This window comes from Myripristis murdjan, chromosome 20 (genome assembly GCF_902150065.1).
Source record: "Myripristis murdjan chromosome 20, fMyrMur1.1, whole genome shotgun sequence".
NCBI classification, from domain to species: domain Eukaryota; kingdom Metazoa; phylum Chordata; class Actinopteri; order Holocentriformes; family Holocentridae; genus Myripristis; species Myripristis murdjan.
Genome location: NC_043999.1, coordinates 12,435,991 through 12,454,747, shown reverse-complemented (window position 1 = coordinate 12,454,747; position 18,757 = coordinate 12,435,991). Strand labels below are relative to the sequence as shown.

The following is an 18,757-nucleotide window of genomic DNA, read 5'->3' as shown; positions in this document are numbered from 1 at the left end:
CAGTGACTATTATTGGCTCTGTGCGTGTAGCTGGCTTCATTTCGTGACTAACTGCAGTTTCCACATTGGCATGAAATTATACAAAGTTATTTCTGAGCTGTAACAGGCATTGTTATTCTGTATCTCAAATTAAATGATCAAAAACACTACCATGATTTTTGAACATCTGCTGAGTGGGTGATCATTTCAGTTACTTACAATATGGCTAAGGAATTTGGAAAGTTTTGGCCGGCTTGATAAGATATCTCCCGAAGGACATTATCTCTCAAACAATGCACCATGTTGTTATGTAAATACTCTCCAGAGCCATTCAGTTTGTAATGCACTATATTTAAGTATAGTTTGGTATTTGACAGTTTGCATGTACGCATATGCCCAAACACACATTTGCATGCACACCAACACGTTCACGCATGTACAGACACACACACAGGCAGATACTACCCTGCCAACTTTATTTTTACACCAGCTCAAGTGATGTGAAATTTAGGTTAAAGCTGTAGAGAGGCTGGGATTCTCACTCTAGGTTTCATTAGAATGACCTAAATACTGCAGTCAAAGACTTGGCCATATATGGATTGTTCTTTTGTAACACTGCAGCAAGAAGGATAGGAGTGTGTGCTGTATTGTTCTTTGATTTATCCACTCATCCATTGCACCCAGTAATGAGAGGTGTAAAGTTCAGCACACCTCATGCATGACAAGGGAGTGATGCATTACTCATCAGTCGTAGCAGTCATATCATTAGATGTGCTTGTTCATTGTGTTCCTGAGGAGAGAGAGCAGTAAACCGCCACTGAAATGCTCACCATCATATTGAAATCTCTGCTCTGAGGAGTGTGTACTCTAAAATATGGCATCTGTGCGTCCCTGGTGTGAACAAGCACCTCATGGGATTTGCAAACAGGAAAATGAAAGGCTGTAAGTCATCCTCTCTTGTCCAAACCCTCATAGCACAGCTCAAACACAGTTCCTCTGAGACTTTGACTCTGTCATTGCCTCTCCTCTCTGTCTCTCCCTGTCCTTTTTCCATCTTTCTCTCTCTCTCTCAACCGTCAGAACTATTACTACGAGGATTGAACCCAATTGCACGACTCCAGACGAGAGTTTCAGTGATCAGTCTTTTAATAAGGAAAAGTAACAACTCAAACCACTCGAAAAGAGGACAATGTAAGAAAACCAAAAGAACACTATTTCACTGTGATAACAAAAGTAGCAACAGAAAATCACTTCTAGCGAGGAAAACTACAAACAAAGGCAAGACAAAGTATCAAAGTATCAAAGAAACATGAAACTTAACTATGACAAAACAAAGCAAGTATCAAAGGAAATACAAAACCTGACGTGACTTGATTTAACTAGACTAGACTTGACTTGACATGATGACGCAGGGACGAACTGGCACAGGACAAAAGAAACACAGATTATGCAGTGCACAAGGTAATGGGAAACAGGTAGAAACAATCAGGGTGTGGCAGACAATCACACCAGTCGGAAACACACAAGTGGAAAGGCAAGTGACCTGACACAGGAGGAGAGTGGGATTTCAAAATAAAACAGGAAGTCACGAGACAAGACACAAGAACAAAACGTAACAAAACAAAACATAATTTCTGCGACATCACATCAACAAGGAGATAGTATTAGATTGCAAGGAAAATGTTTTGCACGTATATGAACACATTTAACCACTACCTGTCTGTTCTAAATCAGCCATATGCACAAGGCAGTCCAAGCCTCTGTGGTGTTATGTGCATGTGGAGGCTGCTGAACCTCCACCCGCTCTGTGTCTTGAGCACATCAAGCCTGATCAACCCTCACACTGTCAGTTAAACTGGTACCCGTGTTCAAGTCATGCACACACATGCACAGGAAGGCATGTCACATATCTCAAAACTCACTGTCTCATTGCTATCTATTGCTCTAAGGCAATTTATTTTTTTTACCAATACTATATATATAGCTTGTAAGGAGATTTTAATCAGCATATGGTACAGCCCATGTGTGCAACCTCTGTGTGAGCAACTTCTGCTTTTTTTTATGATTGCAAATGCGCTTGTCAAGACTCAGCAAAAATCAACACAGGAACACTTGAGTTGTCGTGCCTTACATTTTTAGAAAAGGCCCAAACACAGTGCCTCACCATTATATTCATAATAATAGTAACATTCCCCAAAAGCCGGGGTGAGCTGTCAGTGAAGCCCTTTTGCACAGTGCTATGTCAGCCTGGAATGTGTCCAGAGATATTTTAGTCGCAGCGAAGCTCAGAAAAGGACGGTTGAGATAGCATCAACACACAGAGGCCCCACTAACAGAAAAGGAAGACTGCTGTAGCATAAAGGTGCTACATTTGGTTTTTAGAGACTATAGATAACTGGTAAGATAGCAGCCTGAACACAATCTTAACAATCAGCCTGCAGGAGATTGGGTTACTTCCATTATGTGTTTGTTTTCAAGAGGGCTTTATTGGTTGGGATATGATTTCCCAACAGAGAAACTGTGAGAAACTCCTCCCTGTTTGGGAGGTAAGTGGGACAAAGAGGATCATACACTCCCATAGAGGGTCATTACAGAGGCTGTCTGTGTCCCAACTGTTGTCTAAGCCCCTGTTTTGTGGAGATGAAAATTAACAGGAAGAAGTTTACACATTTACACTTTCACCCACAGAGTTCTACTGTCTTCCTTTTCTTTGTGTCTGTCTTTTGCTGTGAGGCCTCACTCACAACAACAACAACAACAACAATAATAATAATAAATACATACAAAATAAAACATGTTTTCCCATATTCTGTATTTGCTGGTTGGAACAATTCATTGAAGCTACATCACGCTCACACAATATGATACTTTATAGTCTGAGTTGCTCAGAAATTTGTCTTGTGTCAATGCCGTAGTGTCACATATACACAAAATACATTGTAACACATATATTTAAAATATATTTATGAAAACACATATATTGAGTGAAATACCCAAACCCATGACACCATTGTTTTATGGTTGCAGAATTACATCAAATGGAAACATCTAGATATCATATGCGTCATTTTATACACATTTCCCTGTAATTCAGCAGGACATATTTGGTATCTTTGGGAACCTTGGGATCTTCACTAGAACTTAAAATAAAGTTCTGTAGATTTTAGCAAAGCCCTTGCATGTAGCATTCATTTTTAAATGACAAAAATCATTGATGCAATCGGCAGCATTCAAGAGGTTTTACAAATATGTCCTCATATGTGCAGCATATTGTGTTTATCTTCCTGCACAAATGCCCTGTTCATCAATGTGCAGTCAGCGCTTGCAGAGTAGTTTGAATTGATTGGCCTTGATTGGTCCTACCTGAATGTCAGCGTTCTCGTGTTGGAGGTAAGAGTAACAGCGTAGTGAAACACAGGGGTCATATCAATAACAGTGTGACAATTGGTAAGGCTGTGAAAGCAGATTGGCTGACAGCAGAGGTATTTTCCTGCAGACACATACCAGCCTGTCCTCACTCTCACAAACATCACCTCACCTGTTTCTCTCTGACACAAGCCTTAAGAGACTTGGCCACCTTCGTCTTCTCTTTCTGTCCCTTTCATTTCTCACTCTGTTGCTCTCTCTCTCTCTGACTGTCTTGTTATCTCTCCAAGACAGTTTTGCACTTCTTCACCCACTCGCTATCTCTCTATTGCTTGCACAAGTTCACCAGCACCACCAACTCATTCTGCCACTCTTATGTCACCACAAAGTATTTCAGTCACAAGTACACTTGGGAAACAGGAATGCTTGTCAGTGTGTTCACTGTCCCTCTGGTTAGACATAAATGATCCACTTTCATCGGGAGCGACGTCGTTTGACTGCCTCAGCTTGCTGACTTCTAAGCCGTTTCCCTCTCACTCATTGTCTCTTTATCTGATCCCCCCCCACCCCCACCCCACTTCTTTTTCTCTTTGCTCTATCTCTCTCTTACTCATGTTCTCTTTCTTGCCGTTTTTCTTGCACCTTATCTGTCTTTTCCTCTTTCTATCAGCTGAGCTCACTGACAGAGCCTGTCTTCATGACATGTATCCAGCCAGCTGAAGGCTGTGCTTCATTGTAACGTACAGCAGGGTATTTGTGCCTGTCACAACCTGCCCCAGCCCAGAAGTTTTCCCATAACCTTCGTGTCAACTGAAACGCTATTGCTGTTTGCTTCACTGAGAAAGCCTTGGGCTGTAGTGACGCATCTCAAGGACATACCTCTCTCCCTATAGCGGTTTAATTTCAATATAATATCAACACCCGCATCTGCGTCTTCTGTTTCCTCACACAAGGCAGCAGGACAGTGCATATATTGGGAGGAAACTAAAGAGAATAGTGGAGGGAGAGAGGTGGGAGGAGATTAAGAAAGGGAAATAAGAGGAGGTAGGAAGTGATAAAGACAGGAAGAATGATGTGAGCTACGCTGAGAAGATAGAAAGGGACAGAATGAACGAATGTGGATGATAACAGAGGGGTTATAAGGAGAACCAAGAGGAGATCGGGGGAAAGGTCACAAGGAGGAAAAAGGGTATTGCAAAGAAAGAATGTGAGGGAAATGAGGAACAATAAAGAGAGATGATGGACGGATAGAAAGAAGGTAAAGATAGATTTAAGGAGAAGTTGGGAATAAATAAATAGAGGAGGAAAAGTGATCACAGAGGGAAAAAAGAAAAAAATGAGGGAGAGAAAGGGATGGATCAGTGATGGATGGTTTGTTAATACATTAATCAGGATCCACATTACCTTAATTACCAAGTATAATAAATGTACAGGAATTTGACTATGGCTGGGTTAAAACATAGATTTTCCAGTCCATGGTGATCTTCATTTGAATGATCCAATATTGATTCTTAAATTCCAGAGACTGATCTTTTATCTCGACATTTTTTCAGTGGATGTGTGAAGATTTTTGGTAGGTGTTATTTGTAGTGTGCCTCGTGTCCTGCAGATGTGGTCTGTTGAACTACAAGCCTACTCAGTTGAACAAAACTCAGTTGACCGAATTGCATTTTTTGAACAAACAGGCAAACAATGGCAGGAGCTTCCTCCTGAAGCCAGCACCATGAGGCCTAAAGGCAGCCCAAAGGCAGATGTGCTGATGCATTTAGGAATTTTAAAAAATGGTGATAAAGAAGAGTTGAACAAAAGCAAGATGTTAGCTGCAAAATTGGTATTGTGACTGAAATATCCCTAATTTGATCAATATGGATTCAAACCAAATTGTCACTGTTAAAAAAAAAAAAAAAAAAAAAAAATTGTGACCTTGTGAATCTGAATCACATTGAATTGGGAAACCAGTGCCGGTATCCATGACACACAACAGGACTTGCATGCATATGAAAAGTGGGCTGTACACACATGACACACATGTACATATAAACAAAAAGATAGAATACATGGAAATTTAAGAAAGTATACAGAGAGAAGGCAGCATCAGAGAGAAAAATGACTGCTTTTAAAGAAGGAAGAGGAAACAGTGGATGCAGGGAAAGAAAATAGACAGAGATGGATGGATGGAGGACAGCCAAGTCGAAAATCTGCAAGGAGTCATAGTGCTAATGCTCCGATGATAATCTCCTCTCTTGTGTTATTGCAGTGGCCCCTCAATAAAAAGCCTTTGGCGTCGGTACATTCAAAATGAAGACAAATACACACACACAAACACACATACACACAAACAAATACAATGCATAGTGATGGCACTATCTCAGAATGGCTGCGTCTTGCAACAATAATGCTTGACTGTTATAGTTCACTGCTGACCTGTAGAAAGAAAGTAGCCTCGACAGCTATTTCTCTTTCAGCATCCCTCTGAGCTCAGACCACCAAGATATATCTGCAGCTGTGGAGGGGGTGGGGGATGCAGAGGAAGCATTCTAAACCCTGGATAGACCGTTTTTTGTTTTTGTTTTTTTACGGTCACGCTAAGAAAATACTGTTGAATCCCGTCATGTAAGTTCGGAGAAGGCCATGAAGTCAGCAGTCGTCATCTCTCCTGGTTTCCTGGCTGTTCTTGGTTAGCAGCAGATTAGGGTTGAAACGAGGGGAGAATGATTGTGCTGCAGTGTGGGGGCTCTGCACGAACGTGGAGGCAACGAGTGCACGCACACTGAGATAATGCCCTCCTTTTCAGATGAAGCAGCTCACTGGGCTGTCATTGGCTCGTGCTGAGTCACTTTATTTCAATTCAGGAGAGCAAGCAGCAAGCCGGCCTTTCCTCTCAGGCTTGTTGCTCAAGAGTGCCTGCAGCAAAGTGAGGCCTGCACCTCGACAGGGCAATAATCACTGCCATGCTGTATATCAAGCATTAATCTGTTTGTCATTTATCAAAGGTTTACCCGTCTGACATTTTCTTGGTGTGATGCGACAGAGGGGGCTGATTTTGATGAAAGTGTGTGAAAGGTCATATTCGAGCTCTATTCGAGCTGCACCAAGTCCCTCTCTCCCTTTCATTTTCAGTACTTTTATTGTCCATATGCGCTGTATTTACAGTTACATGCAACTTCACACTTTATCTCTCTCTGTCTATTCTGTTGAGACAGTGTTTTAATATTCTGTTCCATCTTTTTTTACCCAATTCTCTACAGAGTGGGGGTGGATGCAGATGAAAATCCAGAGGACCTTTCTTCTGATCAGGTAAAAATCACAACACAGTAATCCATAATTCACCCCCTATTCATTTCTGCTGTCTGTATCCTTGCCAGTATCGAGACAGCAGCTAATGTACTTGGAACTGAAGTACACAGTACCAAGAACTGGTGCAGTTTTAATATCACTGGCCTTTATTCATAGCAGTGGCAGTGCCATGCTCTCTCAATTTCCATACACAGGGGAAAAAAAATTGTAACACTGTTTAGCAATGTAAAAAGCATGTCTAGGGATAAATCAGGTGATCAGAAACTAAGTCTGCATATTTATCTTCATTGTAAAATATGCAGTGACAACCTTTGTGTTAGCCAGGCAGCAAGGTTACAATCTCTTTTTCTTAGTTTAATCCTGTAGTTGCAAAAAATACCCGTAATACCCATAACACCCAAGAGGGCATATTTTACTGTCATTAGACATGTTTTTCTGCTTCTGACAGTGCTCAGCTGCACTGCACAGCTTATTGTATTACTGTCATACCCAGAAAGAATATTAATGTATTGCTGTGGCAAAAGTTGTCATGACATATTCAAATAATACAAAAAAAAAAAAATCCTTAACACAGTAGCACTTGCATCATTACGAACATTAGTCCCAGTGATCTGATTAGGATCTTTGTATGAACCAGTTCAGAAGCTAAGTAACAGCCTCTGTCCAGTTAGTCAGGCTTTTCATTAAACATGGTGAAATGGAGCTTCCCAAAGTGTAACTACCACTCAATTTAGAGTGAGCTCATAACAGACAGGGACAATTATTTGACCAGTGTTAATACTGAGCATAAAGTGGTTTGCAGTTACATGAGCAATGTCTCAAATTAGCTAGAAATCATTAGTGGCCACTTAGGCTTTTAGTAATGCCTGGTTGTGTTTGCTTTGTGGCATGCAGCCACAGAATAAGATAATAGAGGTTCAGTGGAATAACAATACATTTTTGGCGTACTATGTTATAATAATGGGTAGTGTTAGCATTGTAATTCAGTGCAATGAGTATAATAGGTAAATTGGTGAAATATTTGTTGTTTGTCCTCAAGAGATAAAGATATGTTTGAAAGCTTGATACACTTCACTCCTGTATGTTAAGGGGCTCTGAAAGCTTGTTATGTTTTGGTTAAAAAAAATGATATATAATTCAAGTGTGTGTTAATGAGCTGTGGAAAATTATCTTCTAATATTCATCTTCGCATGTTAGCTGCAATTTCAAACTCTGAAAATACTGTTTGTATTCCTATTATTTTTGGCTGATATGAATTTGGATGAGAGCTAGATTTCACATGAAGGGACGACATGCTGTTGTGTTCATCACTGACTGATGCCACATGGAGATGTAACCTGACGTTACATTCAGATAAACCGAAACTTATTTTATCTGTATTATACCAGCTGCAAATGTGGTGTGGAGCTATAATAAGTCACATACAGAGCCTGCACTTTGACTGAGCACTGGGTATAGATTGACTCCAAATGCTCAGTCCATTCCTTTTAATTAAGTGCAGACGGATTCTGTCTTTTATACCTGCTGTATGTACATAACAGGGATTTAACCAAGTGTTTCCTGCCATTTTCTCCCTCTGACACGTAATGTGCTTCTGTGCTTTAATGTCGGCTCCATTGTTTATTTTCACACTCCACCACATCAAAGTGGAGAAGGGTTTCAAGTGGAGGAAAAGCACTTTTGCTTCCTGCTAAATGACAGTCTACAATACATCCTCGCTGGAACAGAAGCCTTCTGAGTGTGCCTTTTTGTTGTGCAGCCATCACCACCCCCTCCTCCCCCCCCACACACACACACCCTCACCCTCCCATCACTGCTTCCCACCAGCTTTCAATCCCCTCTCTTTCATCTTCTTTTTTGACCCGACTCTTATCTGCGCAGTGTGAATGGGACGAAGTCTGGGCAGCTCTATGGCATGATGAGGCCAGAGGGGCAGGGAGAATGGATGGTGTGGCTGGTAAGGCTGGAGGAGTCTCCCGGTGGAGAGGCAAGGCTGGCCTTCCAGGACCAGCTCCAGGGCTCTTTCTTATGGAAATGGATAAATGTAACCTTGCCCAGGGCGTGAGTCCCACAAAGGGACGGGCGGGGGCGAGTCCACACTGTAGCAGAGAGACCACTCTAGGGGCTGTGTAGTTTTTGAGAACAGCATGCTCTCATTTGAGCTCAGGGCCATAGGTCCCTCTTGTAAAAGCAGAGGTCATTGGATATGGCTCCATTGAGCCTCCAGGGATTCAGGTTTTCCACATTTCCATCAGGCAGGGTACAGGGCCACCTCAGAGGGTCATTGTGTGCTGATGGGTAACATCAGTTCTCTTGCGGTCTACAGGTTGCTACAGGGAGGCCAGACACAATGGGACTGTGGCACAGACTGGACTACAAGTATCCTTTCACTGCCTTCTCTCCAAATCTTAAATCGCACACTCACACACTCTCATATACACAATAGTAAATGCACAGGTCTGTGAAGCAGCAGTATACAATAAGTGCAAGGGTGCATAGCGGATTCCTTCATTCCATGAGAGACTATAGAGTTTATCCGGTGCTGCTCAGATGTCACCACAAAGAGATAACAGACTGAGGCAGTTTGTGGGCCTTAAAGCTCGCCCTGGGTTCCCTGGCCTGATTTCCGATGCTATCCCATAGGGTTTTTGGTTTCTGCAGAAAATAAGGTCCATGGCTACAATACGCCAAAAACAGTTGGGCGTTTTGTTCTGTGGCATGAAGTAGACAACAAGCATCCCAGCTGTCAGATTAGTTATGCATCATTACATCAAGTATATTAACTCACTTTCTTTATCTGCTCTATATCTCATATTTGTCTGCTCTCTTACGACATCGGCTGAGAGCGACCAACTGTTGTATTTTGCTTCTGAGCTTCTACCTATGAAACCCCATGAAAAAAAAATCCATTGGTCATCATCCTGGACAGCAGGATGATGACCAACAAGAACAGAAACCTGTCTCTTATAATGGAGAGTCGCCTATATCCAACATTTTGCTCTATATATTATCATTTGCATTTCACATTTAGGGAAACTGCCATATTTTATACCACATGGGGTCATAAAATTTGTTCGAAATTACATGGTGCTACAGAAAAACAATATTTTTCACAGAAGCTGCCATCTACAGCCCCAAAAAATTCTGCTTTGTCGTTGCCATGGTTAGTGTAAAAAGTAAAGTAGTTGCATTTGAGTTACATGAGTTCCTGTATCTGCATGATGTTATCATAATAATATGTACACATCTTATCATATCTTTTCCCTGTATTTTACTATATGAGTATGTGTGTGCACACACATTAATGTGTATGTGTACATAGTGTGAACTAGTGAGTTAAATGAACGCCCTTGAGCACAGAATGTAGCCCAGTCACTCAGGAGAAAGAGAAGAAAACAACAGTTGTGTCCTCTACAGTGGAATTTCATGGGGTCTGCATTAAGATTAGGCTAATCTAATTTCTTCATGTAATGGCCTCATGACTGGTCCGATGGTTGGTAGGAAGCACATCATTTTACTTTATGGCCCTCACCGCACAGCAAAACAACAAGATGCCTGCTGGTGCCTCAGTACTCAGTACTCATTTAATGCATGACTGTGTTAATATCAATATCTATCAATATCTATCTATCTATCTATTTATCTAGATATAGAGATATAGATATAGATATATACTCAACTCACACTTTGAATTTAGACTGCAACTGGTGTTGCAGTCTAAATTCAAAAGAAAAAGTAAACAGAAATTTTGTCTGCAAAACTCAATACTTTGTAGAGACGCTTTTGGCAGCAACTACACTGTCAGGTTTTATTAGATATGTCTGTGATGGCTTGGCCAATGTAGATTTGGGGATTTTCTCCGATTGTTCCCTGTAGATCTGCTATCTTCGTTCTGCAGGTTTTCATTAAGATTCAAGCCTGGGCTTTAGCAGGGTCACTCAGAGACATTCACATTTTTGTTCTGAAGCCATAGAGTACAGTGTTGATTTAGCTTCAGTGCTTAGGATCATTGTCCTGTTTGAGCATATATTATAACATTCTAAGGTCATTGGCAAGCTGAAAGAGATTCTCCTTGAAAATGTGTCCATACTTGTCTCTACTCTGTTCCTTCTGTCCTCACAAACACAAATCTCTTAGTGCCTGCTGCTGGGCCCCCCACCCCCCTCACTCTATGATGCTACCACCCCCATGCTTCATGGTGATGGTGTTAGATGGGCGATGAGCTGTGCCCAGTTTCCACCAGACACGGTGCTTTGCACTACAGCTGAAAGGTTCAATTTTTCTTTCATCACACCACAAAATCTCTTCCACATTCCTTTTTGGAAACTCTGTGCATGCTTTCATATGCCTCTTTTTCCAGGACTGATTTTCTTTTGACCCGTCTGCACATATATGTGTAATGCTTCACTAACTGTTGCCAGTGAAATCTCTTCCTTGCCTGTAGTTTGGTCACATGGCCATTTCAAGAGATTGAGTTGTTGCATATTTTTCCATTTTCTAATGATGGAGGCAGCTGAGCTCTTTACTCCTTTTGCAATGTCTTAAAATCCCATTATCATTTTGGACTCAATGTAAATTGGCTAACCCAGCACTGTAGTCCTGTGTCTTAGGCGTGATGATACAGGACCTCCTCTACATTTCAGGTCCCAAACTCCCAGTTAACCTGAAGGTGAAATATGCTGTCTGGGACCTCTGATAATGTAAATGCTGTCAGTTCCTGTCAGCTCCTTTCCGGGTTGAAAAAAGACAAAAAAGAAAGAAAATGAAGAACTTTAAAGAATTCAAAATGGACGGTTATTGTTTTATACCCTTTCTCATGTCTTCACAGTTCTGTCTCTGAAGTCTACTGATGTCTATTGTAAGTTCTTTAGACTTCTTCGTAGAGCTTGTGAGCAGTATACTGTATGTAATGTGGATTACAGTAATATAGAGTATGGAAATATAGAGGCAATAACACTCTAGATAGTTTGAAATAGCAGCAAAACGATAAAGCTGAGCAGAAAAACACCCAACATCTGTATTTTTCATATTTCATAGCTTGTTTGGTCACTGTAAACACTCTTATCATCCAATAAATGAGGGAGGCAACACCTGCTAAGAGAGCCAGTGAGTTAATATCTGTACTGAGAATTTTGATACCCCCCATGACACACACACACACACACACACACACACAGATGCAGTGTTGACCTGCTCATTATTTGCAACAGAGCATTGCCATCTGTGTAGCCATAGTAACTACATGAAGTATACCCGTACCCCATGGCTATACTTTATAGCCTGGATGTGAAGGTTTAATTTGCTAATTTGAGATGATTGTTTGTGTAAGTTATTGTATTATTTTTTCCCTGCATGTCAGCAAGAGAAAGAGGGGGAAAGGGAATGATGAACAGGATGAGAGGCTTTGCTGTGATCACTGTTTCCTGTCGATGAAAAAACGGCCCATAATACCTCACGCCATGCCCCCTTTGGCTCGTGGTTCTTCTCCTCCTCTCGTCTTACCATTGTTAAGGCTCCTTGCTAGACTGGATCTGCCGGGAGGGCCTCCCTCTTGTGAGAGCGGTTAGGGTTAAGGTTAAGGTTTGGATCCTCCACCGGTTGCATTGTGAGTTTAAGGGTTTAACTGGATTCTCACATTGCGTTCCCTCACGCTGCGCCCCCTGGTCCACAGGCCGCAACCGGACCCCTCTCCCCTGCTGCCAGGTAACTGAGCTGCAACTCGGCTGCTGCTGTTTTATCCTCAAGACGTGCTGCTGCCTCCTTAGCTGTTTCCCCGTTAGACGAGTTTTAAGGTTCATTAGCACAAATGCTTTACTCTAAAGCATTGATTTTGACAGACATCAAAGCCTGTTTGATCTTCCCAGGTGAAGCGCTTTACACAGTTTAGTTTCAGGGCTGGTAACTGATGGTGTTGTTTAGACTCTGCCATCCCAGGGGCCATTCGCTTTCAAGAGACCTGGAGTGACTACATATGATGTGGTTGGCTGGGTCCATGTCCAGACTTGAGAGATTAACCTCAAGTCGTTGCCCATGTTTATGGTACTGTGTAAAATTATCATGATACCATGGTATGATCCCAGTTAGAGAGAAACAGCACATTATTTTACACTGCAGAAATGAAAATGTTTTTCTTAAAACAACATAAAAAAAAAAAAAAAAATCCAGTTGAATGAGGTTATCCCACTTGTTTCCAATGCTAATTAATTTGTTTTATATATTTTCTACTAGTACTAGTGGGTTGATCTACCTTATTCTGCCTTGTTTCAACATATTTATACATGTTCCCAGAAAGATACCTGAAACAAGTGAAGCTGTGTTGGAAACAAGTGGCACTGTGTTATCCAACAGGCAGAATTCTATGAAAAACAAGATTTTAAGACTGAATTTGTGACTAAATGACTTGCTAATATGGACATTTTTTTTTTTTTTTTTTTGCAGTGATAGGCTCTGCTGACACCTTGTTTTGTTTTTGCTGCGTTTTGGTTGAGTGGTAAGATATGTGTTTGCTTGTGTGAATGCGTAGGGGAGAAAGAGGTGACATGTAGGATGGGGAGGGAAAGATGATTGCTGTGAAAGTGGCTGAAGCAGCAGTTCGGCGACTACCCCCACACAACTGCTCAGCGAGTTTCTCTGCGCGCACACACACATACATACACACTCTCTCTCAGTCACACAACCTGACACCATCTCAGAACAGAAAGTGGCTCTGGCAGTTATAATTACCATCGCTGTCTAGCATTGTGCCAGCGCAGAACAGAAGGACTCCACACCGACAAGAACGCCCAGGCAACTCACTCCTGCAGGTCCCAAGGAAGTCATTATTCCCCGTGTTCCTACCTCTAAGGCCCTCCCTCCTCTCTCTCTCTCTCTCTCTCTCTGTCCCTTGTTTGAGACATTTATAAATAAATCCTGTTAGCTGGCAGAATGCTGCTCATAATTCCCACCCCTTGCATGTTGCTGATAACAGCCCAAGAATGTAAGAAATGGCATCAAATAATATATTAGATCATTTTCTCTGCTTCTTGTTTTTTTTTTTTTTTTTTTTTTTTTTGTACTTATGCCAGGGGATTGTGTCCTTCTGTAATGCCCCAAAGTCCCACATTATCCATTATGGGCTCTAGGTACAAAGGCAGCTTTTGTTCAAAAGTGGTAGCATCGGTGAAGCATTGTTTTGTCTTCATCCAAGGCACAAACAGAGGAGAGCATGGGCAGATTTGGAGGCACAGTTGTTAATCTGAAGGGACTGCAGAGAAGGCAAACCAATGCATTGCAGTCAGTCAGTCAGTCAGTCAACAATACAGAGGATCTGGTGTAACTATCTGTTGTGATATTTGAGCAAGCACCAAGGTAGAAGCTCGGCTTGGATGACACAAGAAAGAGGCGTGGGTGAGAGCAGGTAAACCTGTCATTGGCTTACCAAGTGAGCACCTCCCATCACAGATGTTTCATTGAATTGGGCCAACAACACCTCCAGAATGCTCAGCAGTAGCTTCTTGTGTCCCTGAGCCGCCCTGCTTTACACCCACACTCATCACTGATCACAGCTATACTTGTCTGTACTACTCTATATCGACACTAAGGCTTATACTTTGCACACCGAGACTGCATAATCCATTTCTAACCTAGCTTCTGGTTTCAACAATAAGCTAAGGGGATGGCTGACCCTGCTGGCCTGAAACAAGATAACACTTTACTCTATACCTCTGTTTTTTCATCAGTAAATTAGTGTGTTTTTTATCCAGCCCTCTACAGAGCTGCTCTTACCACCTCACTGCACAGGTTAAGTTTTCTCCACTATACTGTACAGTATTGTAGTGTAACACGTGGGATCTTGTATTACTGACAGAAACCATCCAACATTAAAAATAGCTGGTACATGTATGTATATTAAATATGTTCAAGAGTCTAGTGATCTGGAGCAAAAATAGTCCCAAGTGCCTAAAGCTTGCATGACTAATATCCAACTCCGTGCAGCATGTTGTGTTGTAATTGGAAAGCCACAATGTCACTGTGGCATTCCTCATGGAAGCATCATCAGTAAACATTTCTAAAGAACACTGACACTGACTGTGAGCTGACCGTGGCCTTACAAAGGCAGCAGTACATTTCAATGCAGCTGCAAAGTGGTGTGTTTCAACGGTGCAGTGGCTGGATTCAGTGCCATGAGATGTCAGTGAAATGTGAAAAAAAAAAGGCTGTGTCATTGTTCGAGCTATTGCTGCACTGCGCCTGATGGAAGTGAGAAGGACTTTTTAATAAAAAAGCAGGAGAAATAATTTTAGTGGGGAACAGAAGATATGACTTTACTCTGGCGACACATTAACTGATTGATATTTAGGATTTATTTTTATTGGCTATTTATTATTTTAATCTTTATGTCAGTGTGGCATTGACTGGGCTTTTTAAAGGGAAGGCACTTCATACGCATCTGTTAACAGTATGGTGGGTAAAATAGCAACAATCCGGTAGTTAAATCACATCTCCCCATTGTTCAACAAATGTCTTTTACATACATAAGAATGTCCTGATAATTCTGTTATGCGTGTGTGACACATATGTGGGATGACAGAGGCTGTTCTGTTCCTCAGGAGAGGATAACCCACTTTAACGAGTCCCTTCTAACAACCACTGGCTTCCAAATCCCCAACGGTCGCTCCATTTGTCCTTCCACATCAGCATTCAAAAAGATAAACACTCTCCCATAAGCTTTTGTCCAGCCCATAACTAACTCACTTATCTGCACAAATAAAACTAATATGCCGCACCTTGATTTGCTGAATCTTTATGAAGCCCATAAAATATATCAGGGGGGCATTACGATTGCATATTTTTACACATAATCACAAAATGTGCCTCTTAGGAGATGTGCTCAGGCTCTACTAAAATTATTAACGTTATGGGTTAGTGGCCTGAGGCCAGATTGGGGATTGGCTAAAAACAAATCACATTCTCCTCACCTTTTCACTGTCATTCACACTAACACACTTACACACAAGAGACACACAGAGACACATACACACACAGAGACACATACACACACACACACACACACACACACACACACACACACACACACACACACACACACACATACACCAAAGCCTTGACAAGGTCACAGATATCTAAAGCCAGTGCTCACACACTCCGGCCCGCCATTGACCAGCTCGCTGCCACAGTGCTGTGGGATGTTGGCCAGACTCCTCAGCAGCCCTCATGTCTGCGAGGTAAGAGTTCCCTTATGATGCTACATGCTTGCATGAGCATAACTTAAGAAAATCAATAAGAATACAAAAATAAGTGAGAGAATGTTTTTATTGCCTGTGGCGCACATATTGTTTATGACTGAACTAAACCTCTAGCTGCTGATGAAATCCCCTAGTAGTGATATTGTTGTCAAATACCCAGTGGTGGAGAGAGTACTATAGGATGTTGTACAAGTAAAAGTACTGTTATTTCGCTGACATCTTACTTACATAGAAGTAGTGGTACTGGTGTAAAAATCCACATAAAGTAAAATTGCCTTCATTGAATCACTGAGTTACTTTTTTGGAGAGATAACATCACTAGATGTGATCTTTACCATTCCCCTCAAGTGCAAAGACTGGAAATGGTTCCATGACTGACAAATTTCTGATGGTCCACTTTCTGAGTCTAAAAATTCTGAACTCTGTAATGCATGTGATAAAAAATTTACTCAAGAAACAATTACAGTAATGTGAGTAAGTCTAATTAGGGTGCTACTTTACAATAAGACTACCCTCATAAAGTGTTTCTGAATGGTCTATCATTAGGCCATTAATTAGGTTATTAACATCATAAATTATTAATAAACAATTATAAACAAGTCATAACACAGTTTAATACACTGATGCAGGCTCACTATTTGGCAAGATCAAGTTACTGCTGCTATTCTGTTAAATCCTGCTTGTTGCTTACTTTATCTTGTCTCTTCATCAGTCAACCACCTCGGATCCTTGAAAACTGTGTTATAATTGTTTATTAACGATTTGTAGTGTTTACACCCTAATTAATAACCTAATTATGAACTATTCATGAACACTTTTTCTTACTGTAAAGTGGTACCCTAATTAGATACTTCCAACCTTGTAAATGAGACATGCTGTCTTCCATGCAGGACCAAGAGCAGCTGCAGGAGACTGAGGCAGACGGCACCTCCATTGAGCTCGACAAAGTAGAGACCCAGCAGGAAAGCACAGGGGGCAACACTGAGCCTGAGCAACAGGAAGACCTGTTAGAGGGAGACCTAGGCCTTGGCACCAGTCCAGCTCCAGCCAGCGAGGCCTGACACTCCAGGAGTCACCTTTGTCCCTGGCTTATCACACCCTGCTGCCCCAAGGCTCACCCTACCTCCCACCACGAAGAGGGTCACTGGCCAGGTCATTTGAGAGGGCCGGCTGGGAGTCAGATTTACAATGGTCCCAAAAGGTCACACACCGCCTTGCCCTAGCATGCATGCATACGTGTGTACACGCAAACACTCACTAGGAAAAGAACATAAAGGCAAAGGCCATCATTCTTGACGTTCTTCCCTTGATGGGTTTTTTTGTGTTTGTTTTTTTTATTATTTTGTTTTCTTCTGTTTTGCCTTTGGGGAGGAAATACCAATGAATTTCAGCACTGAAGTGTAATTTCTCTTGTCCTATGGAGCGTTAAGCCTGTTTGTGTCAACAGCCGACAGTGACTACTGTGCATCGCAGACAAAATCAACAGAGAGTTTGACCAGACCTGTGTGCTCACATCAGTGTACAGATTGCATACAGAGACCTGTAAGGTAAACTAAAATGAGTGGGCAAAAGTTCTGGTGAAATTTCTGCAGGCTCACTAAGTCACTCTCCCATTCATTGGCAAAGTTGCAGCTTCATGCTGTTAGGTTACATAAGCATGAACGGTCTTGCTTCTGTGGTTTGAAGCTTTAGGAGAATTGTTCATGAACATGAACTGTAATTGAATGGTATTTCCCTTAATCAGCTGAAATGCTATTTTTGTGCCAACTTTGCTGTGTTCTTCTTCCACTCCTTATTAAACATTTATTGCAGTTTTTTCCTTCATCCCTTTTAACAGATTCAAATATATTCCACTGAATTTATTAGCCGCCCCCCACCTCCCGCCCCCCACCTTCTACATCTTACTTAGCATTTCATGCTGAGCTAGAATACTTCCAAATGCTTAAGTGTATTAGCAGCATTTGGAAAGGGGCTATTAGCACGTGAGATTTGCACTGACTTCTATAATTATAGATTGCACTTTGCTAGTTTCTCAGTGCATCATTATAAATCTCAGGGCCCCATTCCCCTTGAGTGGAGCGGGATGTTGTGTACTGCACAAATCCAATCTTGCGAAGGTTATGCTTTGTGAATATGCAGACTGTTTTCCTCACATAAATAAAGCCATTGTCCTTGAAGTAAGGGCTTTTCATTTTATGTTGTGTATGCTTGGGTGCATCTATGGAATGTTTCACTGTACAGTAGCAGAAAAAAATACACTGTTTTCCCCCTCGCTGGCTGTTGTGCATGATTTATGCTTGAACACAGCTGTTACAGTTCTGCTCTGTGCTAAAGACAGAGTGACAACAATAGCCTTTTATCATGAGATCCTCAGATGGAAATATTCAACCTTTTGAACACAACCACAACGCACTTACTCATCTGTACCTCTAGCTCTAACTTCCATCTGTCTTCCGTTATAGATGCATTTGTTTGATTTCCTCTATATTTAAAATTATATTGTCTCACAATTGCCGCAGACTCAGAGATCTCATCATGCAACTACACTGTTTTGCCTCTTTCACTCCAAAGGTGACAATCATAATAATAGCCAGAAAAGAACAAATAGGCCTACAGTGAATCAGACTCATACAATGAAGATGACAAAATATATGTGATCCCTGCAGTGACAACATATTGTATGTATGTATATGTGTATTGAGGCACACTGATGTGTTGGAGTGAAATGAGGAATGCCTTGAAAAGTTGTGTAAATGTGAAGAACTGAATTGTTAAAATTACTTGAAGTTCAGTTTTAATAGCTTAAAATCAAAGTTGTACTTAAGAGTTATTACAATCTTGACCAAGTTCAGCAGTTCATCATGCTGGCC

General features: G+C 41.5%; 1 protein-coding gene across 1 annotated transcript in view; it reads left to right on the top strand.

The window, feature by feature from the left end:
• The window catches only part of LOC115378692 (sodium/hydrogen exchanger 9-like), a 71,220-nt gene extending 52,475 nt beyond the window's left edge, over nucleotides 1-18,745 (top strand). The window contains exons 13-16 of the mRNA XM_030079110.1: nucleotides 6,594-6,642; nucleotides 8,969-9,021; nucleotides 15,761-15,866; nucleotides 16,778-18,745. Coding sequence (XP_029934970.1) covers nucleotides 6,594-6,642; nucleotides 8,969-9,021; nucleotides 15,761-15,866; nucleotides 16,778-16,948 — 379 coding nt within the window. The 3' untranslated portion in view covers nucleotides 16,949-18,745. The remainder of the gene's footprint in view (nucleotides 1-6,593; nucleotides 6,643-8,968; nucleotides 9,022-15,760; nucleotides 15,867-16,777) is intronic.
• Nucleotides 18,746-18,757: the final 12 nt, after the last annotated feature.